Here is a 23,410-nt window from a genome sequence, read left to right on the forward strand (position 1 = left end):
AAATGGTATGATTGCAGTAAATTTGCTGTAAAACTGCAAAACAAATTATCTCTGCCCCATGGAAAAATGTGTGGAATAGCATAACATGTTTTATAAAATTGCAAAGTTTTACTTTAAAACATTAAGAGAGGGGCCACCAAAATGTTTTGTTGTGAGGTTGGGGGCCCAAAAGGCTTGATATGAGTAATTTTGTTCTGTTCTCTGCTGTAGCAGCAGTGATAGGAACATAAGGCTAGCAGGGTACTGATGATTTGATCCCAAAATATTAAGCTCTCATGATTCATTACACAGAATACTACAGTACTTCATATAACATTCTGTAGAAAACTGTATTATACTGTAGAATTCTATACTATACACTGTAGTATACCTCGATCATGTATAGTACTTACTATAGAATGTTGTAGTATACTGTAGAATACTATAGTAAATAGTAGAGTACACTACAGACCACAAGAACACTACAGTAATTACTACAGTATACTACAGTCCGCAAAAACAATTCAGTAATTACTACAATATAAACCAATATTATTTTCTTACTACAGTATTTATACTATAGTAAACTGTAAATATTACAGTATACTACAGTCATATCTGCAAAACTATAGTAAATACTAGAGTATTCACTGTAGTATATACTATAGTGAATACCACAGTAAAGTCTGCAAAAACACTACAGTGAATACAATTTATTTTTCATTTGGGTACATATTATGATCCAAACATTCTTTCTATCCCACTATGCCTGTAATTTATACAAATATTATCATCATCAACAACATTTTCCTCTCTGTTGGTGAGTCTAATGGAAGTAAAGCTGCTAGACAGAAAGGACCTGTGTCTCATTGCTTTTATGTGTTTACTAGCTACTAACCGTCTCCTGAGGCACGAGAGGCGAGGCTGGACAATTCTAGCTACCAACGTTTCTGTCGACAATCAATATGCAAAGCACATCTGGGCATTTAAGGCCAAGATCTAATTTGTACCAAACACTGTAATCAAGAATTACACAGCAGGGAAAATGACTGCTCCCTGAGCCTCATTTTATTGGTCATAACTCTATATTGTTTTTTTGTCACAAAGAGATGAGAGAGAAGGTAGCAGAAAAACAAGAGAAACAGACAAGGCAGGAGCAGTGAAGGTGGAGTGATGGGTGTTATCTATGTTTGTTCAGGCTGGTTCCGTTGCTAAGTGTGTGAGAGTGTGAAAGGTCCTTTAATAAGACCCTGCACTGCAGGGGTGTTGCCAGGTCCCCTTAACCCCAAAATAGGATATAGAGCAAAGAAATACAAAAACAACACAAAATATCAACTGAAAGCGTAAAAACAACTCGGAATATAAACTGAAAGCGTAAAAACAACCCGGAATATAAACTGAAAGGGTAAAAACAACCCGGAATATAAACTGAAGGGGTAAAAAACAACCCAGAATATAAACTGAAAGGGTAAAAACAACCCAGAATATAAACTGAAGGTGTAAAAACAACCCAGAATATAAACTGAAGGTGTAAAAACAACCCGGAATATAAACTGAAGGTGTAAAAACAACCCGGAATATAAACTGAAGGGGTAAAAACAACCCGGAATATAAACTGAAAGGGTAAAAACAACCCGGAATATAAACTGAAAGGGTAAAAACAACCCGGAATATAAACTGAAGGGGTAAAAACAACCCGGAATATAAACTGAAGGGGTAAAAACAACCCGGAATATAAACTGAAGGGGTAAAAACAACCCAGAATATAAACTGAAAGGGTAAAAACAACCCGGAATATAAACTGAAAGGGTAAAAACAACCCGGAATATAAACTGAAGGGGTAAAAACAACCCGGAATATAAACTGAAAGGGTAAAAACAACCCGGAATATAAACTGAAAGGGTAAAAAACAACCCAGAATATAAACTGAAAGGGTAAAAACAACCCAGAATATAAACTGAAGGTGTAAAAACAACCCAGAATATAAACTGAAGGTGTAAAAACAACCCAGAATATAAACTGAAGGTGTAAAAACAACCCGGAATATAAACTGAAGGTGTAAAAACAACCCGGAATATAAACTGAAGGGGTAAAAACAACCCAGAATATAAACTGAAGGGATAAAAACAACCCGAATATAAACTGAAGGGTAAAAACAACCCAGAATATAAACTGAAGGTGTAAAAACAACCCGGAATATAAACTGAAGGTGTAAAAACAACCCAGAATATAAACTGAAGGTGTAAAAACAACCCGGAATATAAACTGAAGGTGTAAAAACAACCCGAATATAAACTGAAGGTGTAAAAACAACCGGAATATAAACTGAAGGTGTAAAAACAACCCGAATATAAACTGAAGGGGTAAAAACAACCGAATATAAACTGAAAGGGTAAAAACAACCCGGAATATAAACTGAAAGGGTAAAAACAACCCGGAATATAAACTGAAGGGGTAAAAACAACCCGGAATATAAACTGAAGGGGTAAAAACAACCCGGAATATAAACTGAAGGGGTAAAAACAACCCAGAATATAAACTGAAAGGGTAAAAACAACCCGGAATATAAACTGAAAGGGTAAAAACAACCCGGAATATAAACTGAAGGGGTAAAAACAACCCGGAATATAAACTGAAAGGGTAAAAACAACCCGGAATATAAACTGAAAGGGTAAAAAACAACCCAGAATATAAACTGAAAGGGTAAAAACAACCCAGAATATAAACTGAAGGTGTAAAAACAACCCAGAATATAAACTGAAGGTGTAAAAACAACCCGGAATATAAACTGAAGGTGTAAAAACAACCCAGAATATAAACTGAAGGTGTAAAAACAACCCGGAATATAAACTGAAGGTGTAAAAACAACCCGGAATATAAACTGAAGGGGTAAAAACAACCCAGAATATAAACTGAAGGGATAAAAACAACCCGGAATATAAACTGAAGGGGTAAAAACAACCCAGAATATAAACTGAAGGGGTAAAAACAACCCGGAATATAAACTGAAGGGGTAAAAACAACCCAGAATATAAACTGAAAGGGTAAAAACAACCCGGAATATAAACTGAATGTCACGCCCTGGTCGAAGTATTTTGTGTTTATCTTTATGTATTGGGTCAGGCCAGGGTGTGGCATGGGGTTTTGTATTGTGGTGTGTTTTGTCTTGGGGTTTTGATATATATATATTGGGATTGTAGCTAGTGGGGTGATCTAGCAAAGTCTATGGCTGTCTGGAGTGGTTCTCAATCAGAGGCAGGTGTTTATCGTTGTCTCTGATTGGGAACCATATTTAGGCAACCATATTCTTTGAGTTTGTCGTGGGTGATTGTCCTTAGTGTCCTTGTTCCTGTTTATGTTAGTTTTCACTAGTATAGGCTGTTTCGGTTTTTGTTACGTTCTTTGTTTTGTAGTGTTTGTGTTTTAGATTCGTGTTACGTTTTTTGTTCATTAAACATGGATCGCAATCTACACGCTGCAGTTTGGTCCGACTCTCCTTCACCACACCTAGAGAACCGTTACAGAATCACCCACCACAACCGGACCAAGCAGCGTGTCAACAGGCAGGAGCCGCAGGAGAGGCAACAGAGGCAGCAGCAGCAGGAGCAGGAGCAACTACAGTGGGAGAGGCTGCACTACTTGGAGAAATGGACTTGGGAGGAGATTCTAGACGGGAAAGGACCCTGGGAACAGCCTGGAGATTATTGTCGCCCCAAAGCCAAGCTGGAGGCTACAAAAGCAGAGAGGCGGCATTATGAGGAGCTAGCACGGCAGAGCGGATGGAAGCCTGAGAGTCAGCCCCAAAAATTTATTGGGAAGGGGGCTCAGGGAGAGTGTGTCAGAGTCAGGAGTCAGACCTGAGCCAACTCTACCTGTTTATCGTGAGGAGCCAAGGAGGAGACCAGAACCGGTGTTGGAGGTGAGCGAAGCAGAGACTGTGAAGGAGTTAATGGGAAAATTGGAGGAGAGAGAAATGAGGGAGTTGCTGTGTTGGTGCTTTTTGCATGGAATTCGCCCGACGGAACGTGTCGGGGATTTGATGGCACCTGGGTCAGTGCTCCATACTCGTCCTGAGGTGCGTGTTAGTCGGCTGGTGAAGTTGGTGCCAGCCTCACGCATCAGGCCTCCTGTGCACATCCCTAGCCTTGCACGTCCTGTGCCAACACTGCTCTCAAGATCTCCAGTATGCCTTCACGGTCTAGCCCATCCTGTGCCACCTCCACACACCAGCCCTCCGGTAGCAGCTCCCCGCACCAGGCTTCCTGTGCTTGTCCTCGGCCCAGTACCACCAGTGCCAGCACCACGCATCAGGCCTCCAGTGCGCCTCGCCTCTCCTGCGCTGCTGGAGCCTCCTGCCTGTTCAGCGCTATCAGAGCCTTTCTCCTCTCCTGCGCTACCGGAGTCTCCCGCCTGTTCAGCGCAGCTAAGGCCTTCTTCCTCTACAGCGCTGCTGGAGTCTCCAGACTGCATGAAGCAGCCAGAGCTGTCAGTCTGCAAGGAGCTGTCAATCTGCAAGGAGCTGCCAGTCTGCAAGGAGCTGCCAGTCTGCAAGGAGCTGCCAGTCTGCAAGGAGCTGTCAGTCTGCAAGGAGCTGCCAGTCTGCAAGGAGCTGTCAGTCTGCAAGGAGCTGTCAGTCTGCAAGGAGCTGTCAGTCTGCATGAAGCAGCCAGAGCTGTCAGTCTGCAAAGAGCTGTCAGTCTGCAAGGAGCTGCCAGTCCGCAAGGAGATGTCAGTCCCCAAGGACCTGTCAGTCTGCAAGGAGCTGCCAGTCTGCAAGGAGCTGCCAGTCTGCAAGGAGCTGCCAGTCTGCAAGGAGCTGTCAGTCTGCAAGGAGCTGTCAGTCTGCAAGGAGCTGTCAGTCTGCAAGGAGCCGCCAGTCTGCAAGGAGCTGTCAGTCTGCAAGGAGCTGTCAGTCTGCATGAAGCTGTCAGTCTGCATGAAGCAGCCAGAGCTGTCAGTCTGCAAGGAGCTGTCAGTCTGCATGAAGCTGTCAGTCTGCATGAAGCAGCCAGAGCTGTCAGTCTGCATGAAGCTGTCAGTCTGCATGAAGCAGCCAGAGCTCTCACTCTGCAAGGAGCTGCCAGTCTGCAAGGAGCTGCCAGTCTGCCAGGATCCACCAGTCAGCCAGGATCCGCCAGTCTGCCAGGATCCGCCAGAACTTCCAGTTGGCCAGGATCTGCCAGTCAGCCAGGATCCGCCAGTCAGCCAGGATCCGCCAGTCAGCCAGGATCCGCCAGTCAGCCAGGATCTGCCAGTCAGCCAGGGTCTGCCGGAACCACCAGCCAGCCAGGATCTGGTAGATCCATCAACCTGCCTGAGCTTTCTCTCACTCCTGAGCTTCCTCTCACTCCTGAGCTTCCTCTCACTCCTGAGCTTCCTCTCACTCCTGAGCTTCCTCTCACTCCTGAGCTTTCTCTCACTCCCAAGCTTTCTCTCACTCCCGAGCTTTTCCTCAGTCCCGAGCTGCCTCAGTCCCGAGCTGCCCTTCAGTCCCGATCTGCTCCTCAGTCCAGTGGGGTTCTGGGTGAGGACTACTAGGCCATGGTCGGCAGCGAGGGTGGACAATCCAGGGACGCGAGGAGAAGGGACTAAGACATTGACTGAGTGGGGTCCACGTCCCACGCCGGAGCCGCCACCATGGACAGATGCCCACCCGGACCCTCCATATTGTTTTGAGGTGCGTTCGGGAGTCCGCACCTTAGGGGGGGGTTCTGTAACGCCCTGCTCGAAGTATTTTGTGTTTATCTTTATGTATTGTGTCAGGCCAAGGTGTGGCATGGGGTTTTTGTATTGTGGTGTGTTTTGTCTTGGGGTTTTGGTATATATATATTGGGATTGTAGCTAGTGGGGTGATCTAGCAAAGTCTATGGCTGTCTGGAGTGGTTCTCAATCAGAGGCAGGTGTTTATCGTTGTCTCTGATTGGGAACCATATTTAGGCAACCATATTCTTTGAGTTTGTCGTGGGTGATTGTCCTTAGTGTCCTTGTTCCTGTTTATGTTAGTTTTCACTAGTATAGGCTGTTTTGGTTTTTGTTACGTTCTTTGTTTTGTAGTGTTTGTGTTTTAGATTCGTGTTACGTTTTTTGTTCATTAAACATGGATCGCAATCTACACGCTGCAGTTTGGTCCGACTCTCCTTCACCACACCTAGAAAACTGTTACACTGAAAGGGTAAAAACAACCCAGAATATAAACTGAAGGTGTAAAAACAACCCAGAATATAAACTGAAGGTGTAAAAACAACCCAGAATGTAAACTGAAGTGGTAAAAACAACCCAGAATATAAACTGAAGGTGTAAAAACAACCCGGAATATAAACTGAAAGGGTAAAAACAACCCAGAATATAAACTGAAGGTGTAAAAACAACCCAGAATATAAACTGAAGTGGTAAAAACAACCCAGAATATAAACTGAAGGTGTAAAAACAACCCGGAATATAAACTGAAAGGGTAAAAACAACCCAGAATATCAACTGAAAGGGTAAGAACAACCCCGAATATAAACTGAAAGGGTAAGAACAACCCCGAATATAAAATGAAAGGGTAAGAACAACCCAGAATATAAACTGAAGGTGTAAAAACAACCCAGAATATAAACTGAAGGTGTAAAAACAACCCAGAATGTAAACTGAAGTGGTAAAAACAACCCAGAATATAAACTGAAGTGGTAAAAACAACCCAGAATATAAACTGAAGGTGTAAAAACAACCCGGAATATAAACTGAAAGGGTAAGAACAACCCCGAATATAAACTGAAAGGGTAAGAACAACCCCGAATATAAACTGAAAGGGTAAGAACAACCCGGAATATAAACTGAAGGTGTAAAAACAACCCAGAATATAAACTGAAGGTGTAAAAACAACCCAGAATATAAACTGAAAGGGTAAAAACAACCCAGAATGTAAGCTGAAAGGGTAAAAACAACCCAGAATATCAACTGAAAGGGTAAGAACAACCCCGAATATAAACTGAAAGGGTAAGAACAACCCAGAATATAAACTGAAAGGGTAAGAACAACCCAGAATATAAACTGAAACGGTAAAAACAACCCAGAATATCAACTAAAAGGGTAAGAACAACCCCGAATATAAACTGAAAGGGTAAGAACAACCCCGAATATAAACTGAAAGGGTAAAAACAACCCAGAATATAAACTGAAAGGGTAAGAACAACCCCGAATATAAACTGAAAGGGTAAAAACAACCCAGAATGTAAGCTGAAGGGGTAAAAACAACCCAGAATATAAACTGAAGTGGTAAAAACAACCCAGAATATAAACTGAAGGGGTAAAAACAACCCAGAATATAAACTGAAGTGGTAAAAACAACCCAGAATATAAATTGAAGGTGTAAAAACAACCCAGAATATAAACTGAAGGGGTAAAAACAACCCAGAATATAAACTGAAGTGGTAAAAACAACCCAGAATATCAACCGAAAGGGTAAAAACAACCCAGAATATAAACTGAAAGGGTAAAAACAACCCAGAATGTAAGCTGAAGGGGTAAAAACAACCCAGAATATAAACTGAAGTGGTAAAAACAACCCAGAATATCAACCGAAAGGGTAAAAACAACCCAGAATATAAACTGAAAGGGTAAAAACAACCCAGAATGTAAGCTGAAGGGGTAAAAATAACCCAGAATATAAACTGAAGTGGTAAAAACAACCCAGAATATAAACTGAAGTGGTAAAAACAACCCAGAATATAAACTGAAGTGGTAAAAACAACCCAGAATATAAACTGAAGTGGTAAAAACAACCCAGAATATAAACTCAAGTGGTAAAAACAACCCAGAATATAAACTGAAGGTGTAAAAAATGATCCAGAATATAAACTGAACGGGTAAGAACAACCCAGAATATAAACTGAAGGTGTAAAAACAACCCAGAATGTAAACTGAAGATGTAAAAACAACCCAGAATGTAAACTGAAGATGTAAAAACAACCCAGAATATAAACTGAATGTGTAAAAACAACCCAGAATGTAAACTGAAGATGTAAAAACAACCCAGAATATAAACTGAATGTGTAAAAACAACCCAGAATGTAAACTGAAGGTGTAAAAACAACCCAGAATGTAAACTGAAGATGTAAAAACAACCCAGAATATAAACTGAATGTGTAAAAAATTATCCAGAATATAAACTGAACGGGTAAGAACAACCCAGAATGTAAACTGAAGATGTAAAAACAACCCAGAATATAAACTGAATGGGTAAAAAATTATCCAGAATATAAACTGAACGGGTAAGAACAACCCAGAATATAAACTGAAGGTGTAAAAACAACCCAGAATGTAAACTGAAGATGTAAAAACAACCCAGAATGTAAACTGAAGATGTAAAAACAACCCAGAATATAAACTGAATGTGTAAAAACAACCCAGAATGTAAACTGAAGATGTAAAAACAACCCAGAATATAAACTGAATGTGTAAAAACAACCCAGAATGTAAACTGAAGGTGTAAAAACAACCCAGAATGTAAACTGAAGGGATAAAAAGAGACAATGCCCTAAGGAGGAGAAGAGAAAATAATCTGACATGACAGGGAGTTGACTGTCTATTTGACGAATGTATATTTATTTATCTCTGCTAATTGCATCATGTTGTGTTGTCAAGTAAGTGCCATTGAGTTAATAATAGATTAAATCATCGTGTAAATTCACCTGATGCAGCCTACTTGATGGAGGGAGGGAGGGAGCATCTGGGTGAATTATGTTGAGATTAATGAAGATGTTTTAATTCCATCAGATTTAATTAGTGTTCTGCATAAACCATAGCATTTACACTTAGCTAACAGGCCAGACTTCATCTCAGCCTCTGACTGAGATATCAATTACCACAGCCTTTGGGATGCACCTGCACTAATAAGGTAGCTTTGATCAGACAGACAAAGAAATGCACTCACTCTTGCACACAGGTACAGCAGAGGAGACAGAGTATGTTTGACCCACTACCTACCTGTGAAGACACATCCACTAGACCACCTTTACTCCACACACACAAATGCATACAAAGCTCTCCCTCACCCTCCACTTGGCAAATCTGATCATAATTCTATCCTCCTGATTCCTGCTTACAAGCAAAAACTAAAGCAGTACCAGTGACTCGCTCAATACGGAAGTAGTCAGATGAAGCAGATGCTACGCTACAGGACTGTTTTGCTAGCACAGACTGGAATATGTTCCGGGATTCATCCAATGGCATTGAGGAGTACACCACCTCAGTCATCGGGTTCATCAATAAGTGCATCGATGACGACATCCCCACAGTGACCGTACGTACATTTCCCAACCAGAAGCCAAGGATTACAGGCAACATCCGCATTGAGCTAAAGGCTAGAGCTGCCGCTTTCAAGGAGTGGGACACTAATCTGGACGCTTATAAGAAATCCCGCTATGTCCTAGAACCATCAAACAAGCAAAGCGTCAATACAAAATTAAGATTGAATCCTACTACACCTGCTTTGATGCTCGTCGGATGTGGCAGGGCTTGAAAACTATTACGGAATACAAAGGGAAACCAAGACACAAGCTGTCCAGTGACGTAAGCCTACCAGATGAGCTAAATGCCTTTTATGCTCACTTTGAGGCAAGCAACACTGAAGCATGCACGAGAGCACCAGCTGTTCTAGACGACTGTGTGATAACGCTCTCGTAGCCGATGTGAGCAAGACCTTTAAACAGGTCAACATTCACAAAGCCGCAGGGCCAGACAGATTACCAGGACAAAGCCATATCTCAGACTGGCCAATAAAACGAAAAGATTAAGATGGGCAAAATGACACAGACGCTGGACAGAGATATGGCTTTTTCTTTGCAACTCTGTCTAGAAGGCCAGCATCCGGGAGTCGCCTCTTCACTATTGACGTTGAGACTGACTATTTAATGAAGCTGCCAGTTGAGGACTTGTGAGGCATCTGTTTCTCAAACTAGACACTCTAATGTACTTGTCCTCTTGCTCAGTTGTGCACCGGGGCCTCCCATTCCTCTTTATATTCAGGTTAGAGCAAGTTTGCTCTGTTCTGTGAAGGGAGTAGTACACAGCGTTGTACGAGATCTTCAGTTTCTTGGCAATTTCTCGCATGGAATAGCCTTCATTTCTCAGAACAAGAATAGACTGATGAGTTTCAGAAGAAAGTTTCTGGCCATTTTGAGCCTGTAATCGAACCCACAAATGCTGACGCTACAGATATTCAACTAGTCTAAAGAAGGCCCGTTTTATTGCTTCTTTAATCAGAACAACAGTTTTCAGCTGTGCTAGCATAATTGCAAAAGGGTTTTCTAATGATCAATTAGGCTTTTAAAATTATAAACATGTATTAGCTAACACAACATGCCATTGGAACACAGCGATGGTTGCTGATAATGGGCCTCTGTACGCCTACGTAGATATTCCATTAAAAAATCTGCCGTTTCCAAATACAATAGTCACAACATTAACAATGTTAATTGTTCAGGCAACATGCAGAAGCCTTCCAGCCCCTCAACAGGTCAGTGTGTATCACTGTCCTCCTAAACCACAGTGTATTTCTGATTTGATGCTATTTTAATGGACAAAAAAAGAAATCTTTCATAAACAAGGACATTTCTAAGTGACCCCAAACTTTTGAACGGTAGTGTAGACTCGGTACCGGTACACCCTGTGTATAGCCTTGTTGTTGTTATTTTATTGTGTTACTTTTTGTTATTTTTTACTTTAGTTTTTTGGGTAAATATTTTCTTCGGTAAGGTCTACACTTGTTGTGTTCGGCGCATGTGACTAATAAAGTTGAATTTGATTTGATTACTGTATACTGAGTGTTACTGGTTCGTCTCCTTTGCTGCCTTTGTCTGCAGATCATGTGGTGTGTGAAGAGGAGTTTAAGTATGCCATGCTGGCCCTGAACTGTGTGTGTCCTGCTACCTCCACCCTCATCACCCTGTTGATCCACTCCTCTAGAGGACAGTGAGTACACACACACAAACCCACACACACACTCTTTTTCCAATGGGCGTGGGTGGTACCAGACAGAGGCAGTGAAGTATGTCCTTTGGCCTAACAGATGCTGAGTACATTGAGCTGTACACAGCAGATTAATCTTGGTAGATCGACTACTGACCTAAAGTAAACCCAGACCAGTCATGATCCTCTTAAACCCAGACCAGTCATGATCCTCTATCTGCTGCCCCCTCCATCACTCTACTTTCAGAACAGCACCCCCAGAGGCCTTCAGGCAACATGCAGGAGCCTTCCAGCCCCTCAACAGGTCAGTGTGTGTCACTGTCCTCCTAAACCACCAACAACTCCCTCCCCCTCCCTCCGTATCCCTGATGTGCGGTGACATTAACTCAGCCAGGCATGCTGTCCCCATGAAACGGTCCATTTATTATTTACAGACGACAGTTGTTTCTGAAATGCAGTCCTTCTCACATCACCTCCACCCACAGCCACACTCTCCGCTCCGCACCCTTCCTTTCTCACCTCCTGTCTCTCAACTCATCCTTTCTAAAGGCAGACAAGGTGAACACAGCCCATGTGTGAAGCTCTCTCGATGTGTAGCGTTCAGCGGCGTCTATCTTGGCAGCTGTATTGCTCTGATAGTGTCTGTGTCCCTGTGTGTGTCTCAGTGCTGATTGAGTTATTGATTGGTTTCTGACACAGTTGTAAAGTGTTAACACTGCAGCCTTGAGGGGAAGTGTCTTTGATGTGTGGTTGATGCTGAAAGGGAAGCTGCGTGCAACGCTGTTTAAAAGGTCAACTCTGTCCCCTAATGACCAATCCATTCCGTGATCGTGTCTCAGGGAGGGCGGGGCATGCTCAGCTGACCAGTGGCAGCGCACCTACCGCCGCTGCTCGGCCAATGAGGTGCATCACATTTGTCTGGAGGAGAGCAAGTTCTTTGGGGAGTACCAGGGGAAGAGTTTCACCTTCGCCTCCTTCCACGCACACAAGAAGTGAGTCAATAAGCAGACATACACAAAGTTTACATTTGGCATTTTAGTCATTTAGCAGACGCTATTAACCACACACACACCCACACACCACACATATTTGACATTTTAGTCATTTAGCAGACACTCTTAACCACACACACACCCACACACCACACATATTTGGCATTTTAGTCATTTAGCAGACACTCTTAACCACAAACACACCCACTTCCTGTATCTGATCCTCTCCTCCTCGGTCAGGTATGGTGTGTGTCTGATCGGAGTGCGGAGGCTGGAAAATGCCAACATCCTGCTGAACCCAGGTCCTGGCCACATCATGGGCAGCTCAGACACTTGCTTCTACATCAACATTTCAAAAGAGGAGAATTCAGCTTTCGTCAGGGGCCACAGAGAGCCCACACGGGGGGGCCCCAAGGGCAGTGACAGGGGGGTGGGGCCCCAGACCATCTACCATGGACTCACCAGACTGCCTGTCCACAGCATCATCGCCAGCATGGGTCAGTCTCACTGACTCACTGTGACACAGTTACACTCAGATCCTTTGTTCAAGTGCACTTAGCATAATGTGTCTTATTATACAATTCTGACTTTCCTGATCCATGTACATGGCACAGATTAGGACATGTTTTACATGTTGATCCACAATAGCCAGATGTAAGAAGCCTAACAGTTGTATGAGGAATAAAACAGTATCTGATTGTAAGTCTCTGGTGATAAGAGCATCTGCCAACTGAGTGAAATGTATCTGGCATGTAGGTTTCCTTTTGTTTTGTTTTTACAACCACACCCCCTGGTGGAGAACTCTGGGACTTCTGGTTCTCAAGTTTGAAAGTGAAAATGTGCCCCAGAACAGTCACAGACACGGATGCAAACATAGCACACAGGGCAAGCACAGATCCACAATCAGTACTATTTGGCTTTGTGAGAGAACAATGGTACTCCCAGTCACAGCACATTGGTACTCTCACAAATCCAAATAGTACTGATTCTGGATCTGTGCTTGCCCTGTGTGCTAAGTTTGCATCTGTATCTGTGTTTGTTGTAGGGCACATTTTCCCTTTAGCCTGTGCTTGTATGGACAATGCTATAACTGTTTTCTACTAAGGGTGTGGACTGGTCATAGATTGTATGTGTCCTCTGTCCCCCTTAGGCACGGTGGCCATTGACCTGCAGGACTCCAGTGACAGCAGCCCAGACGGCCAGGGCCCGGGGGGCATGACCGTGGGCAGTGGGGGAGGTGAAGGTGGCAGGGCCAGCCGGACAGAGGGGGGGTTGGGGGGCGCTAACACCCTCGCCCTCCCAGCCGCAGCAGACTCTACCGAGGAGAGACGCCACAGCATCGCCCCTGTCCTGGAGCTGGTGGACGGGGTCAACTCAGCAACCTTCGACCCGCTGGGGGACCAATCAGAGGACGAGGGCAGGGACGAGGGGAAGGATGATGGGGACGGAGACGAGAATGGCCAGTGTTGGGGTGGACGCTGCGAGTAAGTGTTTAGGAGTTGCCTGAGGTCTAATGTGTGTTTGAATTAGTTTGTTTAAGTCCTGCCATGTTGTGTCCTCGGACCCAGGTGTAAATGTGTTTGTGTGTTTCTGTCTGTCTGTCTTTGTGTGTGTGTGTGTGTGTGTGTGTGTGTGTGTGTGTGTGTGTGTGTGTGTGTGTGTGTGTGTGTGTGTGTGTGTGTGTGTGTGTGTGTGTGTGTGTGTGTGTGTGTGTGTGTGTGTGTGTGTGTGTGTGTGTGTGTGTGTGTGGCAGGTGGGTGAAGGGGTACCCGCTGAACTCTCCGTACATTGGCAGTTCCCCTTCCTTGTGTCACCTGCTGCAGGAAAAAATGCCCTTCTGCTGCCTGCGCCTGGACAAGGTGGGAATCAGACGACTTCTGCCGTACTTACCCTCAACTAGAACCATCCTACCTCCCTACCTGACCCCTCTTCGATGATGATGACCTTCATGTAATCCAATGTATTTCCTGTGTCGTTCCTGTGTCATCTCCCTCCTACAGGCCTGCCACCACATCCCGTTCGAGGACGCTCGGTCGTATGGATTTAAGAACAAGCTGATCATCGTGTCGGCGGAGAGTGCAGGAAACGGCCTGTACAACTTTATCGCGCCCCTGAGGGCTTACTACCGCCCCAAGAAAGAGCTCAACCCCATCGTGCTGCTACTGGAGAACATGTGAGTGGAAACAGACACACTGCAGGAAAATATAGAATTACATAGATATAGAACACTGTAAGTCTCTATGGTGTAACCACCCTGCAGGAAACTATAGGATTACATAGATATAGAACACTGTAAATCTCTATGGTGTAACCACACAGCAGTAAACTATAGAATTACATAGATATAGAACACTGTAAATCTCTATGGTGTAACCACACTGCAGGAAACTATAGAATGACATATATATAGAACACTGTAAATCTCTATGGCGTAACCACACTGTAGGTGGAGCATAGAGAGACTTGTCCTGGAGAGGCCCTCTTTAAACACACTGTCAGGGAAGAAGGGATGGTCTCATTTTAAGAGTTCCATTAACATAATTTACTGTATGAAAATGCCTGTGTTTCAAGAGTTTATGGGCACTCTGCAGTGCACTGTGCACATAATATGAAATATTACTGTGGTTTGTCCTGGTGCAAAACCCCAATATGGGCATATTAAAGTGGAATCCAATAAAAGGAGAGTAAAAAGCAGAGTCAGGGCCGTGTAGCGCTTTGCTCTCCCACTGTTCTCTGCACACAGCAGCCAGGACTTTATATTTCAAATCAAAATCAGAAATCAAATCGCATTTTATTTGTCACAGGTGAAATGTTTACTTACTACAAGCCCTTATAGCCAACAATGCAGTTCAAGAAACAGAGTTCAGAAAATATTGACTAAATAAACTAAAGTAAAACATTTAATAAAAAGTAACACAATAAAATAACAACAACGAGGCGATATACAGGGGGTACCGGTACCGAGTCAATGTGGAGGCTATATACAGGGGGTACAAGTACAGAGTCAATGTGGACGCTATATACAGGGGGTACCAGTACAGAGTCAATGTGGAGGCTATATACAGGGGGTACCAGTACAGAGTCAATGTGGAGGCTATATACAGGGGGTACCAGTACAGAGTCAATGTGGAGGCTATATACAGGGCGTACCGGTACCGAGTCAATGTGGAGGCTATATACAGGGGGTACCAGTACAGAGTCAATGTGGAGGCTATATACAGGGGGTACCGGTACTGAGTCAATGTGGAGGCTATATACAGGGGGTACCGGTACCGAGTCAATGTGGAGGCTATATACAGGGGGTACCGGTACCGAGTCAATGTGTGGGGGTACCGGTACCGAGTCAATGTGGAGGCTATATACAGGGGGTACAAGTACAGAGTCAATGTGGAGGCTATATACAGGGGGTACCGGTACCGAGTCAATGTGGAGGCGATATAAAGGGGGTACCGGTACTGAGTCAATGTGGAGGCTATATACAGGGGGTACCGGTACCGAGTCAATGTGGAGGCTATATACAGGGGGTACCAGTACAGAGTCAATGTGGAGGCTATATACAGGGGGTACCGGTACTGAGTCAATGTGGAAGCTATATACAGGGGGTACCGGTACCGAGTCAATGTGGAGGCTATATACAGGGGGTACCGGTACCGAGTCAATGTGTGGGGGTACCGGTACCGAGTCAATGTGGAGGCTATATACAGGGGGTACAAGTACAGAGTCAATGTGGAGGCTATATACAGGGGGTACCGGTACCGAGTCAATGTGGAGGCGATATAAAGGGGGTACCGGTACCGAGTCAATGTGGAGGCTATATACAGGGGGTACCAGTACAGAGTCAATGTGGAGGCTATATACAGGGGGTACCAGTACAGAGTCAATGTGGAGGCTATATACAGGGGGTACCAGTACAGAGTCAATGTGGAGGCTATATACAGGGGGTACCAGTACAGAGTCAATGTGGAGGCTATATACAGCGGGTACCGGTACCGAGTCAATGTGGAGGCTATATACAGGGGGTACCGGTACCGAGTCAATGTGGAGGCTATATACAGGGGGTGCCGGTACAGAGTCAATGTGGAGGCGATATACAGGGGGTACCAGTACAGAGTCAATGTGGAGGCTATATACAGGGGGTACCGGTACTGAGTCAATGTGGAGGCTATATACAGGGGGTACCGGTACCGAGTCAATGTGGAGGCTATATACAGGGGGTACCGGTACCGAGTCAATGTGGAGGCGATATAAAGGGGGTACCGGTACCGAGTCAATGTGGAGGCTATATACAGGGGGTACCAGTACAGAGTCAATGTGGAGGCTATATACAGGGGGTACCAGTACAGAGTCAATGTGGAGGCTATATACAGGGGGTACCAGTACAGAGTCAATGTGGAGGCTATATACAGGGGGTACCGGTACCGAGTCAATGTGGAGGCTATATACAGGGGGTGCCGGTACCGAGTCAATGTGGAGGCGATATACAGGGGGTACCGGTACTGAGTCAATGTGGAGGCTATATACAGGGGGTGCCGGTACCGAGTCAATGTGGAGGCGATATACAGGGGGTACCGGTACTGAGTCAATGTGGAGGCTATATACAGGGGGTACCAGTACAGAGTCAATGTGGAGGCTATATACAGGGGGTACCAGTACAGAGTCAATGTGGAGGGCTATATACAGGGGGTACCGGTACCGAGTCAATGTGGAGGCGATATAAAGGGGGTACCGGTACTGAGTCAATGTGGAGGCTATATACAGGGGGTACCGGTACCGAGTCAATGTGGAGGCTATATACAGGGGGTACCAGTACAGAGTCAATGTGGAGGCTATATACAGGGGGTACCGGTACTGAGTCAATGTGGAAGCTATATACAGGGGGTACCGGTACCGAGTCAATGTGGAGGCTATATACAGGGGGTACCGGTACCGAGTCAATGTGTGGGGGTACCGGTACCGAGTCAATGTGGAGGCTATATACAGGGGGTACAAGTACAGAGTCAATGTGGAGGCTATATACAGGGGGTACCGGTACCGAGTCAATGTGGAGGCTATATACAGGGGGTACCAGTACAGAGTCAATGTGGAGGCTATATACAGGGGGTACCAGTACAGAGTCAATGTGGAGGCTATATACAGGGGGTACCAGTACAGAGTCAATGTGGAGGCTATATACAGCGGGTACCGGTACCGAGTCAATGTGGAGGCTATATACAGGGGGTACCGGTACCGAGTCAATGTGGAGGCTATATACAGGGGGTGCCGGTACCGAGTCAATGTGGAGGCGATATACAGGGGGTACCGGTACTGAGTCAATGTGGAGGCTATATACAGGGGGTGCCGGTACCGAGTCAATGTGGAGGCGATATACAGGGGGTACCGGTACTGAGTCAATGTGGAGGCTATATACAGGGGGTACCAGTACAGAGTCAATGTGGAGGCTATATACAGGGGGTACCAGTACAGAGTCAATGTGGAGGGCTATATACAGGGGGTACCGGTACCGAGGCAATGTGGAGGCGATATAAAGGGGGTACCGGTACTGAGTCAATGTGGAGGCTATATACAGGGGGTACCGGTACCGAGTCAATGTGGAGGCTATATACAGGGGGTACCAGTACAGAGTCAATGTGGAGGCTATATACAGGGGGTACCGGTACTGAGTCAATGTGGAAGCTATATACAGGGGGTACCGGTACCGAGTCAATGTGGAGGCTATATACAGGGGGTACCGGTACCGAGTCAATGTGTGGGGGTACCGGTACCGAGTCAATGTGGAGGCTATATACAGGGGGTACAAGTACAGAGTCAATGTGGAGGCTATATACAGGGGGTACCAGTACAGAGTCAATGTGGAGGCTATATACAGGGGGTACCAGTACCAGTACAGAGTCAATGTGGAGGCTATATACAGGGGGTACCAGTACAGAGTCAATGTGGAGGCTATATACAGGGGGTACCAGTACAGAGTCAATGTGGAGGCTATATACAGCGGGTACCGGTACCGAGTCAATGTGGAGGCTATATACAGGGGGTACCAGTACAGAGTCAATGTGGAGGCTATATACAGGGGGTACCAGTACAGAGTCAATGTGGAGGCTATATACAGGGGGTACCAGTACAGAGTCAATGTGGAGGCTATATACAGGGGGTACCAGTACAGAGTCAATGTGGAGGCTATATACAGGGGTACCAGTACAGAGTCAATGTGGAGGCTATATACAGGGGGTACCGGTACCGAGTCAATGTGGAGGCTATATACAGGGGGTGCCAGTACCGAGTCAATGTGGAGGCGATATACAGGGGGTACCGGTACTGAGTCAATGTGGAGGCTATATACAGGGGTGCCGGTACAGAGTCAATGTGGAGGCTATATACAGGGGGTACCGGTACTGAGTCAATGTGGAGGCTATATACAGGGGGTACCAGTACAGAGTCAATGTGGAGGCTATATACAGGGGGTACCAGTACAGAGTCAATGTGGAGGGCTATATACAGGGGGTACCGGTACCGAGTCAATGTGGAGGCTATATAAAGGGGGTACCGGTACTGAGTCAATGTGGAGGCTATATACAGGGGGTACCGGTACTAGTCAATGTGGAGGCTATATACAGGGGGTACAGTACAGAGTCAATGTGGAGGCTATATACAGGGGGTACCGGTACTGAGTCAATGTGGAAGCTATATACAGGGGGTACCGGTACCGAGTCAATGTGGAGGCTATATACAGGGGGTACCGGTACCGAGTCAATGTGGAGGGGGTACAGGGGGTACACCGGTACCGAGTCAATGTGGAGGCTATATACAGGGGGTACAAGTACAGAGTCAATGTGGAGGCTATATACAGGGGGTACCAGTACAGAGTCAATGTGGAGGCTATATACAGGGGGTACCAGTACAGAGTCAATGTGGAGGCTATATACAGGGGGTACCAGTACAGAGTCAATGTGGAGGCTATATACAGGGGGTACCAGTACAGAGTCAATGTGGAGGCTATATACAGCGGGTACCGGTACCGAGTCAATGTGGAGGCTATATACAGGGGGTACCGGTACCGAGTCAATGTGGAGGCTATATACAGGGGGTGCCGGTACCGAGTCAATGTGGAGGCGATATACAGGGGGTACCGGTACTGAGTCAATGTGGAGGCTATATACAGGGGGTACCGGTACAGAGTCAATGTGGAGGCTATATACAGGGGGTACCGGTACTGAGTCAATGTGGAGGCTATATACAGGGGTACCAGTACAGAGTCAATGTGGAGGCTATATACAGGGGGTACCAGTACAGAGTCAATGTGGAGGCTATATACAGGGGTACCGGTACCGAGTCAATGTGGAGGCTATATAAAGGGGGTACCGGTACTGAGTCAATGTGGAGGCTATATACAGGGGGTACCGGTACCGAGTCAATGTGGAGGCTATATACAGGGGGTACCAGTACAGAGTCAATGTGGAGGCTATATACAGGGGGTACCGGTACTGAGTCAATGTGGAAGCTATATACAGGGGGTACCGGTACCGAGTCAATGTGGAGGCTATATACAGGGGGTACCGGTACCGAGTCAATGTGTGGGGGTTCCGGTACCGAGTCAATGTGGAGGCTATATACAGGGGGTACAAGTACAGAGTCAATGTGGACGCTATATACAGGGGGTACCAGTACAGAGTCAATGTGGAGGCTATATACAGGGGGTACCAGTACAGAGTCAATGTGGAGGCTATATACAGGGGGTACCAGTACAGAGTCAATGTGGAGGCTATATACAGGGGGTACCGGTACAGAGTCAATGTGGAGGCTATATACAGGGGGTACCAGTACAGAGTCAATGTGGAGGCTATATACAGGGGGTACCGGTACTGAGTCAATGTGGAGGCTATATACAGGGGGTACCGGTACCGAGTCAATGTGGAGGCTATATACAGGGGGTACCGGTACCGAGTCAATGTGGAGGCTGGGGGTACCGGTACCGAGTCAATGTGGAGGCTATATACAGGGGGTACAAGGGGTACAGAGTCAATGTGGAGGCTATATACAGGGGGTACCGGTACCGAGTCAATGTGGAGGCTATATAAAGGGGGTACCGGTACTGAGTCAATGTGGAGGCTATATACAGGGGGTACCGGTACCGAGTCAATGTGGAGGCTATATACAGGGGGTACCGGTACCGAGTCAATGTGTGGGGGTTCCGGTACCGAGTCAATGTGGAGGCTATATACAGGAGGTACAAGTACAGAGTCAATGTGGACGCTATATACAGGGGGTACCAGTACAGAGTCAATGTGGAGGCTATATACAGGGGGTACCAGTACAGAGTCAATGTGGAGGCAATATACAGGGGGTACCGGTACTGAGTCAATGTGGAGGCTATATACAGGGGGTACCGGTACTGAGTCAATGTGGAGGCTATATAAAGGGGGTACCGGTACTGAGTCAATGTGGAGGCTATATACAGGGGGTACCGGTACCGAGTCAATGTGTGGGGGTTCCGGTACCGAGTCAATGTGGAGGCTATATACAGGGGGTACAAGTACAGAGTCAATGTGGACGCTATATACAGGGGGTACCAGTACAGAGTCAATGTGGAGGCTATATACAGGGGGTACCAGTACAGAGTCAATGTGGAGGCTATATACAGGGGGTACCAGTACAGAGTCAATGTGGAGGCTATATACAGGGGGTACCGGTACCGAGTCAATGTGGAGGCTATATACAGGGGTACCAGTACAGAGTCAATGTGGAGGCTATATACAGGGGGTACCGGTACTGAGTCAATGTGGAGGCTATATACAGGGGGCACCGGGAGGCTACCGAGTCAATGTGGAGGCTATATACAGGGGGTACCGTGGAGTCAATGTGTGGGGGTACCGGTACCGAGTCAATGTGGAGGCTATATACAGGGGGTACAAGTACAGAGTCAATGTGGAGGCTATATACAGGGGTACCGGTACCGAGTCAATGTGGAGGCGATATAAAGGGGGTACCGTACCGAGTCAATGTGGAGGCTATATACAGGGGGTACCAGTACAGAGTCAATGTGGAGGCTATATACAGGGGGTACCAGTACAGAGTCAATGTGGAGGCTATATACAGGGGGTACCAGTACAGAGTCAATGTGGAGGCTATATACAGGGGGTACCGGTACCGAGTCAATGTGGAGGCTATATACAGGGGGTACCGGTACCGAGTCAATGTGGAGGCTATATACAGGGGGTGCCGGTACCGAGTCAATGTGGAGGCGATATACAGGGGGTACCAGTACTGAGTCAATGTGGAGGCTATATACAGGGGGTACCGGTACAGAGTCAATGTGGAGGCTATATACAGGGGGTACCGGTACCGAGTCAATGTGGAGGCTATATACAGGGGGTACCAGTACAGAGTCAATGTGGAGGCTATATACAGGGGGTACCGGTACTGAGTCAATGTGGAGGCTATATACAGGGGGTACCGGTACTGAGTCAATGTGGAGGCTATATACAGGGGGTACCGGTACTGAGTCAATGTGGAGGCTATATAAAGGGGGTACCGGTACTGAGTCAATGTGGAGGCTATATACAGGGGGTACCGGTACCGAGTCAATGTGTGGGGGTTCCGGTACCGAGTCAATGTGGAGGCTATATACAGGGGGTACAAGTACAGAGTCAATGTGGACGCTATATACAGGGGGTACCAGTACAGAGTCAATGTGGAGGCTATATACAGGGGGTACCAGTACAGAGTCAATGTGGAGGCTATATACAGGGGGTACCAGTACAGAGTCAATGTGGAGGCTATATACAGGGGGTACCGGTACCGAGTCAATATGGAGGCTATATACAGGGGGTACCAGTACAGAGTCAATGTGGAGGCTATATACAGGGGGTACCGGTACTGAGTCAATGTGGAGGCTATATACAGGGGGTACCGGTACCGAGTCAATGTGTGGGGGTACCGGTACCGAGTCAATGTGGAGGCTATATACAGGGGGTAAAAGTACAGAGTCAATGTGGAGGCTATATACAGGGGGTACCGGTACCGAGTCAATGTGGAGGCGATATAAAGGGGGTACCGGTACCGAGTCAATGTGGAGGCTATATACAGGGGGTACCAGTACAGAGTCAATGTGGAGGCTATATACAGGGGGTACCAGTACAGAGTCAATGTGGAGGCTATATACAGGGGGTACCAGTACAGAGTCAATGTGGAGGCTATATACAGGGGGTACCGGTACTGAGTCAATGTGGAGGCTATATACAGGGGGTACCGGTACCGAGTCAATGTGTGGGGGTACCGGTACCGAGTCAATGTGGAGGCTATATACAGGGGGTAAAAGTACAGAGTCAATGTGGAGGCTATATACAGGGGGTACCGGTACCGAGTCAATGTGGAGGCGATATAAAGGGGGTACCGGTACCGAGTCAATGTGGAGGCTATATACAGGGGGTACCAGTACAGAGTCAATGTGGAGGCTATATACAGGGGGTACCAGTACAGAGTCAATGTGGAGGCTATATACAGGGGGTACCAGTACAGAGTCAATGTGGAGGCTATATACAGGGGGTACCGGTACCAAGTCAATGTGGAGGCTATATAAAGGGGGTACCGGTACCGAGTCAATGTGGAGGCTATATACAGGGGGTACAAGTACAGAGTCAATGTGGACGCTATATACAGGGGGTACCAGTACAGAGTCAATGTGGAGGCTATATACAGGGGGTACCAGTACAGAGTCAATGTGGAGGCTATATACAGGGGGTACCAGTACAGAGTCAATGTGGAGGCTATATACAGGGGGTACTAGTACAGAGTCAATGTGGAGGCTATATACAGGGGGTACCGGTACCGAGTCAATGTGGAGGCTATATACAGGGGGTACCAGTACAGAGTCAATGTGGAGGCTATATACAGGGGGTACCGGAACTGAGTCTATGTGGAGGCTATATACAGGGGGTACCGGTACCGAGTCAATGTGGAGGCTATATACAGGGGGTACCGGTACCGAGTCAATGTGGAGGCTACATACAGGGGGTACAAGTACAGAGTCAATGTGGAGGCTATATACAGGGGGTACCGGTACCGAGTCAATGTGGAGGCTATATACAGTGGGTGCCGGTACCGAGTCAATGTGGAGGCGATATACAGGGGGTACCGGTACTGAGTCAATGTGGAGGCTATATACAGGGGGTACCAGTACAGAGTCAATGTGGAGGCTATATACAGGGGGTGCCAGTACAGAGTCAATGTGGAGGCTATATACAGGGGGTACCGGTACCGAGTCAATGTGGAGGCTATATACAGGGGGTACCGGTACAGAGTCAATGTGGAGGCTATATACAGGGGGTACCGGTACCGAGTCAATGTGGAGGCTATATACAGGGGGTACCAGTACAGAGTCAATGTGGAGGCTATATACAGGGGGTACCGGTACTGAGTCAATGTGGAGGCTATATACAGGGGGTACCGGTACCGAGTCAATGTGGAGGCTATATACAGGGGGTACCGGTACCGAG

The 23,410-nt window shown here is 46.4% G+C and overlaps 1 protein-coding gene and 1 pseudogene across 1 annotated transcript in view; one reads left to right on the plus strand and one right to left on the minus strand.

The window, feature by feature from the left end:
* The window catches only part of LOC123998976, an 899,899-nt pseudogene that overhangs the window by 787,335 nt on the left and 89,154 nt on the right, over nucleotides 1–23,410 (minus strand).
* LOC123998935 (potassium channel subfamily T member 2-like) overlaps nucleotides 1–23,410 on the plus strand; it is a 108,043-nt gene that overhangs the window by 67,853 nt on the left and 16,780 nt on the right. Inside the window, exons 15-21 of the mRNA XM_046304190.1 lie at nucleotides 10,824–10,932; nucleotides 11,177–11,233; nucleotides 11,769–11,921; nucleotides 12,162–12,418; nucleotides 13,072–13,405; nucleotides 13,675–13,780; nucleotides 13,922–14,094. Coding sequence (XP_046160146.1) covers nucleotides 10,824–10,932; nucleotides 11,177–11,233; nucleotides 11,769–11,921; nucleotides 12,162–12,418; nucleotides 13,072–13,405; nucleotides 13,675–13,780; nucleotides 13,922–14,094 — 1,189 coding nt within the window. The remainder of the gene's footprint in view (nucleotides 1–10,823; nucleotides 10,933–11,176; nucleotides 11,234–11,768; nucleotides 11,922–12,161; nucleotides 12,419–13,071; nucleotides 13,406–13,674; nucleotides 13,781–13,921; nucleotides 14,095–23,410) is intronic.

Source organism: Oncorhynchus gorbuscha, linkage group LG16, assembly GCF_021184085.1.
Source record: "Oncorhynchus gorbuscha isolate QuinsamMale2020 ecotype Even-year linkage group LG16, OgorEven_v1.0, whole genome shotgun sequence".
Taxonomy (NCBI): domain Eukaryota; kingdom Metazoa; phylum Chordata; class Actinopteri; order Salmoniformes; family Salmonidae; genus Oncorhynchus; species Oncorhynchus gorbuscha.